Source organism: Eurypyga helias, unplaced genomic scaffold (assembly GCF_000690775.1).
Source record: "Eurypyga helias isolate BGI_N326 unplaced genomic scaffold, ASM69077v1 scaffold28112, whole genome shotgun sequence".
In the NCBI taxonomy this organism is placed as follows: Eukaryota; Metazoa; Chordata; class Aves; order Eurypygiformes; family Eurypygidae; genus Eurypyga; species Eurypyga helias.
In genome coordinates this window covers 11,333-19,014 of record NW_010235701.1, presented here as the reverse complement: position 1 = coordinate 19,014, position 7,682 = coordinate 11,333, and the positions used below count along the sequence as shown (strand labels likewise).

General features: G+C 43.2%; 1 protein-coding gene across 1 annotated transcript in view; it reads right to left on the bottom strand.

Annotated features, from left to right (window-relative positions):
- Positions 1-5,039, bottom strand: part of LOC104506047 (fibrillin-1-like) — a gene marked incomplete at both ends in the record, with an annotated part of 80,272 nt that extends 75,233 nt beyond the window's left edge. The window contains 2 exons of the mRNA XM_010146853.1: positions 3,936-4,034; positions 4,957-5,039. Coding sequence (XP_010145155.1) covers positions 3,936-4,034; positions 4,957-5,039 — 182 coding nt within the window. The remainder of the gene's footprint in view (positions 1-3,935; positions 4,035-4,956) is intronic.
- Positions 5,040-7,682: the final 2,643 nt, after the last annotated feature.

The following is a 7,682-nucleotide window of genomic DNA, read 5'->3' as shown; positions in this document are numbered from 1 at the left end:
CCCCCCCCCTCGCCTCTCTGTGCCACTGCCAAGGAAACGCTCCCAACCCCGGCCGTGCATGACGCAGGGCTTTGCCTGCCAGGAGCTGTAAACAAGGAATGACGGTCTCATCGCATCCCAGATGCTCCGCGTGCTTTCTCTGTCGAGTGACTGACTCGGGAGAGATGGCAGCTAGTGCCGGGATGGGACGTGGGCCCGAAGCCCCGCACGAGATGCTGAGAAAACCTGCAGCAGCCTTGAAAACTCTGCAGACGTTTAAAATTCAAAACCTTTTACCCCCTCTGAGAACAGCAGAATACAAGGGAAGGGGCTGAGCTCCAGGTTTTACTGGTGTCAAAAGGACATGCCCCACACCACCCTGAGGATCCTGGAGCGCGAAGCTGAGGACCCAGGCTCCGGCCCGTCTCCCCCTCAGGACACGGCCTCTGAGGAAGACCTCGGCTGGTGCCTCTGAGGATGCTAGCAGGGGGAACGGAGCAGGCCCCATTTTGCACCCAGGCAGTGTAACCAGCCTGCTGGGGGGGGTAGTGCAAGCACTTTTCCCTCCCAGCTACCCCCCAGCACCCACCACAGCTCTCGCTGCCTCTGCCATGGCCCCCTTCCTTCAGGGACAGCCCCATCAGCAAACACCTTCCCTGTTCAGGCCCAAGCCACCAGCAGCCAAGCTCAGAGCCACACCGGACCCACCACCCCACGAGGCAGCGGGGTGTGCCTGATGCTGAAGGAGAGACCCTCCTCCTCCTCACTCACTCAACCCTGCTCCCACCGGGGCAGAGCAGCAACTCCAACAACGCGGCAGGATTGTAGGATATATCTGCAGCACAAACAGGGGCACGGCTGCAGCACGACCAGACAAGGCCAAAGCAGCCACGGCCCGGGTGGTTTGGGGTGGGTAGCAGCACAGCCACCTCAGAGCTGGCGCAGCACAGGGTGTAGGACATCCCACACGTGCACCTGCAACTCAGAGCCACCCACGCATCAGAGCCAGAGGGAGGGATGCCTCCACATGTGGCAACCTTATCTCCGAGCTTACTGTAAGCATACCAAAAACTTCAGTAATTACACAGAAATAACCACTACTCAGCCAGAAAGTTCACTGATGTCACGAAAATCCCCTCTGAGAAAACCACCGGTTGATCTTTTCAACCACGAATCAGATTCCTCAAGCTGACTCGTAACCAGAAAAGTCCCGACAACTGACCTGCGTAAGAACCAGACTCGAAGGCTTTGTTTTGCTTTCCAATCTGCATTAATTCTTTAATTCCAGCAGACAACCAGTCTATGAGACATACTGTGAATTCGATTTCTGCCTTATGGTTGTACATGCTATAAAACCTGTTCCCACTAATGATTCCTTAACGACTAAAGATGCACGTAGCTTAAAATACCCAAAAGACGACTCAGACACATCGCGTATACCAGAAGTCATACATTTAATCCTGAGAAATCATGTTTTTTTCACTCATTTTTGTATTTTGAATGTGACAAACTTGCATCATCCACTTTTGATTTTTTTTTAATTATTTTAGTAGGAGTTTTTACTCATTTGTTAAAACGTGTAATTAAAGTAAGGTTTTGTGAGCGCACATTCTGGCAACATATTATCTGTTACCAACGAGAGTTGACAGTAACCCTTTGATGTCAGGCAGTATTTTTTATGTTTATGTTTACTTTGTTTCCTAACAGCAGTTCTAAGCCATTGTGGTCTATTGTGTAAATACGTATTCATGGCTTTTGTCTACAGTGCCAACAGAGCAAATGACTTACAGAAAGCGTATGTTCTGTAAGTCCTAATGAGGTGCTGGGTCATAAACATTATTACACAAGAGTGCACAGAGGCAGCAGAGTCTTTTCTCTCCACAACAACTCAAGGCACTTTCGCTTTTAGAATTGGTTTGGTTTAATAAGTAAAGGTGATCTTAATGATTGCGATGATTAGACAAAATATCAGCAATAAATTTTTAACCCAACTGCTAAGTCTGTTTATAAAGTGTTAATACTTATACACAGTAAAGCAACATTTAAAAGTGGGCAAACCTATGTAAGGAAAATGTACAGTGTAAGGAAATTCCAATGTAAGGAAAATCATGTCAGCACTAATTAAAGCTTATGAATAGAAGAATATTCATAATTAAGAGAAGCAATGTCAACAACCAAAAGAGCTATGTCATACAGGCTTTAGAAGCTGCTTGATTAAAAACTGTAGTAAAGTCCTCCTGCACCCATTTATCTGTGCAACTCCAACAAAAGCTAAAACTATGGAGATCAATGTGAGAATATTTCAGAAAAAGAACCACAAAAAGAACTTTACCCATACTCTGTTTTTCTTTAAAGGCTTGACTCATAAAACACTTCAGTGTGGCCTAAGAAAAAAATGAGGTAATACCAAGGCCCACTCGTTCCTGTCTTTTACAAAGGTGCCAAAACATGTAACAGATGTAGGGATCTCTCTCTCCTTCTGCACCCCGAAGGGGACTTGGGAGAAGGTCATACTGCCCTTTACTGGCTTACAGGATTAAAGTGTATGCACCTGGTAAAACAGTAGCTGCAAACCAAGGCAGGAACCCACCACCACACACATTTGTGCCGCATGTTGCACCCTTCCTCCTTCCAGTACTCCCTGGGAGCTCCGTACCCTCCTCACGCTGGCCTCTCCCTAACAGACATCACAGGAGCCTGAGAAAGGGGTCGAACTACAAAGAACAATATTTACCATTTTAGTGCATGCCATTCCATTACATTCCACAGTTGTTTTTGTTTTTCCACTGTTACTGCATGAAAAGGATGCTAAAGCCACAAGCTGAAGTGGTCAGTTATGTGGGAAAACTCTTATCAACTAAGGAAGCAAAAAAAATGGCAAGGTACAGGGGCAAAGCAGACCACACACTGAGTCTGGAAAGAGACTCAGAATTAAAAGGACAAGCATTTTGCATAGTATTACAGCCCTCAGCTGAGTGCACCCCCTCACTTAAGTTGTTCAGGTAGTTATGGGCATTTGTGGGAACCCGTTTCCCCCAGAAGTTTTCCAAGAATCTTCACACTTTATATAAAAATCAAAAACCTCCACATTTTATGAGATGAGCACCATGCTCAAACGAGACTACGGTGGAGGCTGCAGCTGGCACCTCAGAGATGAACTAAAATACTATCCAAGGCAAAATCTTAAGCTGGTATCAGATAGCTCCATGGCTATTCATGGGCTACAGTATCGGGTTCACTGAATGAATTTCATTTTACTTTTTTTTTTTTTTTTCTGGATATGGGGAACTTTCCTTGCAAACCTGAAATCCAAACATTTCTAGGAAAAGCCATCTCTCTGAAAAGTTTCCTTTCCAAAGCATCTGGTTTTTACTGACAAAAGCTGTTCCACTTAAAAACCTTGACTATTTCCATACCTCTAGCACCTACAGAAGTACCACCTGGGTAAGGTGAGCACTATTAGATTCAGAAGACACGTACTGAGCCTGGCAAGGAAATACTGTAATACTTGTAGACCTCTCTATGTAAAACACAGCAGAGTGTCTGGCTTAGTAACCCCCAAAATGAGAGCAGAATTAAAAGCACGTCAAATTCAGCTACTTGTCAAGAGCCATCTCTCTACCATCACAACTTTTGTGCTGTACATGTGTGCACATCTAGTGTTGAATAAGGCATCGTCCAGAAAGCAAGACTGGAATTAGTGTTAAACTGACAAATGAATGTACCTTCCAATAAAAGTAATTTGGGGTTAATTTGGCAAAAAGAGTGTCCCCAATAGCTAGTCTCTGAGTCATTCTTCAGTCTCATCCTAGGAGGCTACACCTTCTTTCCTGTGGTAAAAGTACGTCTGGTGACTCAGAAGTTGTTGGTCTTAAATACTGACCACTGAATTTACATACCTTAGTAGCTTCACAGACTCAAAAGAGCAATATCAAAGACACAGAAGAAATACTTACTTGATTTTGAACCACAGGAGGGGGCTATCTGACCATTTGGGCATGTGCACATGTTTGGTCTAGAACAAAATCCATCCCCACAGGAATGTCTGCAGATTGCTATAAAGAAAACATAAATGCCTTTAAAATATGTTTCAAAAATGCCAAACACTTAAAAAACACTTAATAGAAAATACGCATTCAGTACCATAACATAAATACCTATAAACTCATTAAATTGCATACAACAGATTCCAAATTGGTCCCTCCCGTTCATCCTCATCTCTATTGGCGACAGCTAAAACCCAGACCTTCACAATCTGTTACGAAAAGGCCTGGGAACATGCCACAGGCCACACAAGATACAGGGAGATTTCCTTGGAAAAGTGAAACTGTGGTCCATTTCCCCAGACCGCTCTTGGAGGAAGGATGGCACTGAAGCAAGGGTACAAAGCTCCCTTTATTTCTGCACCAGACACAAATGAGCAGAAAAATTCCCATCTGACAGCACGCTGCCTCAGGATCTCTGGAGAGGGGCTTATCAGCCTCAGGCAAAGTGGCTTTAACACTTATTTCCGGTACTTTGTACCATCACACAGGAATATGCATACAGCACTACGGATGGATGGGTATATTTATATCCCTACGTATATTTTTCAGGAATGTGGTCCAAACAAGCAGAGAAAACATCCTTGCTGGCCCAATGCTGTTGCCTCCTTCCATTTACTTAAATTGATTAACTTGCTCCGCAGCTTTTGCTCCTGAGAGTCCACACACCCCTCGGATCCCTTTGCCACAGACTTAAACAGGACATGTGGATGAGATTAATCCTTCGTTAAATACTGGTATCACAACGCTGTACCGTAGCCCACATAACTTTGTACATTAGCCTAATATATTTAAATGAGTAAAGAAAAATGACGTACGGCTGTCACTGAAACCATACAGAAACAGGTTTCAGTTCTGGTGTACAACTGAAAATACCCTGACAGAGGAGGACAGAGCTAAACCTCAGTCACAACACATCACGGGATTAACTTACGGACTATGCATTGGTTTCCACCAGGTAAAGTTTTCCATCCAGGGCAACAGTAAGCATTGTAACGTGAGCCACACACATTTGGTCTGGGGGAAAAAAAAAAAATAAAAAGGATGAATTCGCATAAAACCGGAAAAAGTAAATCACTGCAATACTCATTTCAGTAATTAAATCTAGAGGCGTTGCACGTTTTTAGCAGAATGGTATGCATTAGGTTGTTGGGTTTTTTTAGGTAATGTACGCTTACGTTGTAAACACAAAAACCAAACAGTAGCATCTGAACCACAGGAACAGAACGGGCAAAACTTGTCTTATATCACTCCGTATCTGGAAAAGCAGAATACAGAGGTTCCGAGCAAACTCCCATCTAAATACAAAGCAAGGGATCACCCTCATTATCATCGTTAGTGAACATGGAGAGATCTAGTGCCCTTTGAACGACAATTTTTAAGCTTCATGTTGCCTTCTCTTTAGTCCAAAGCACTGTTACCGTTCCCTGTTTCGTCCATGCGCAAAACTATGCATGTATGAGTGAAACATGCCAATCGTGACATAAGCCAAATAAATGAGCCAAAATACTTAAATGCTTCATTAGCAAAAATGACTTCCAATCAAAAAAAATCAAGGATGTGGGTGCATGTAGGGAGACAGGGAAATGAATACAAAGAGTCTACTGCACTTCTTAACTGAGGGATCCTTAGGGTTTTTTCTTTCCAACGCATTCCTCTCGTCCATATTTATCCCTTTAAATAACTATATCGCTGTAGTTTAAGCTGACGGGACACAGCACTATTTCTATCATGACTTTATCAGTAAAAACAGAAAACTTGAAATGGTTCTATGCCTCTCATGCATAATAAATTTCCTTTTTTTTTTTTTTTTGAAACTGAGCTTGTCCTATTTATTCTTCCTAGAGAGGGGAGTGAGGCACTGGGACAGGTTGCCCAGAGAAGCTGTGGATGCCTCATTCCTGGAAATGTCCAAGGCCAGGCTGGATGAGGCTTGGAGCAACCTGGTCTAGTGGAAGGTGTCCCTGCCCATGGCAGGGGGGTTGGAACTGGATGGGCTTTAAGGTCCCTTCCAACCCATTCTACGATTCTATTGAATGCAACTATTCATGCAAGTAAAGCTAGTGAGAACAGCTTCAAAAATGGGAAAATGTGCCTCCTTTTGTTGTATGTTTAATAATCTTATGAAAGGAAAATTTTACAACCTCTATTAATACTATGAGCAATTACTCAACAGATCAATGCAACTAAAGCTAGCTATAAACTAGTACTTCCTCGAAACTGCTTTATTAAAATTCTGTATACAGATCAGAGACAGATTTAAAGTGTTTATTGTTTTAGGAAGGGTTTTCTATTACTATTTTGTCCTTGGTCTTTCAGAAAGTTCTTCATCCCCAGTACTGCAATGTCTAAGTAAACAACAGTTACCCCATACAGTGAGGCAACTTAAGACAAACAATCCCAATATATACAAACATTTATTTACGCACATTTTCTAACTTACGAGACTTTTATACTGTATTTATTTAGGGATCCACATTGTTAATACAATTTCAAGTATTCTGGTCACACCAACTTGGGTGACACCTGGTCTTTAAGTGCTTGGCCAGAAAGTACTTAAATCACAGCAAACACGACCATTACCTTCCACCAGTTCTGGATAATTACAAAGCCGTCACAGAGATGGACGCGAGCGACACAATTGGACTCGTTGCAGGGCTCTTTTCCCTTCCTGCAACCGGTGTTACAGACTCAAAGTCTTATTCACATAATTCCAGTGTATTCAGTTTTAGTAATGTCAGCTACTTCCCTGCAGGGCTATAACCATGTAACTTTCCTAGAGTTCCCTGTTCATCAATGCCAAATGTTGCTCCACGAGCATCTGCCAAGTAAGACTGGCAAGCAGACAAGTGAGATTGCTTTTCACCTTCTCCAGTCAGAAGAAATAATGGAACTTATTAAGGACAGACAGAATGGGTTTGTTGCTACCTGTTACAGCCTACGGGCATAAACCACCCATTTCTGACCCGGGTTGGCAAGAATCTATACGCGGCTGAGCATAAAGTGACGTTTAGGTGCTCTGTCAGATTTCAGTCTCGGCAGGTACCCAGGCTTTGGGGACCATCTGGTCCAAGTTAAGAGTCAGGAGCAGATTTTTGTGCCACGGGGAAACCCGATTTTGAAAATCTGTTTCCAAAATGGGGCTCTGGAAAACCCAGAGGTGCCAGCAGCCATGAAGTCAGAGACCCTGGGAGCCTTGAGGCTGTTCACAGAGTAGGCTAAGCCATACACCCAAGAAGCTCCAACTCGGATGCAGCGTGCTTAGCTTTAAAAGAAAAAAAAAAAAGAGTTCTCCAAACTGTACTTCCATGGAACAGTTTGCGCCTGACAAGTGCATTTTCCAGCTCTTTCGTCAGAGAGCTGCTGTCTAGCTTATAAAAGAAACCTATATTAAAGTCTGAACGCTACTTCTCTGAGAGCGAGGGCGTGTTCTTTACTTGTGCCGATTTGTAAAATGTCTTCAAAGAGAATTAATTTTGAAGGTTAAATTCATTGATATTTATGAGGTGATCAGACTCTAGAGCAATAAATCCCCATAAATAAGCAAATAAAAGAAGTCTTTAAGGGAATAACAATTTACCTCATGTAAAACCATGGAGACCATCAATCAAATTGTAAAGGCTCTATCGTGGTACTTACTTTAAACAGTTACTCACTGTC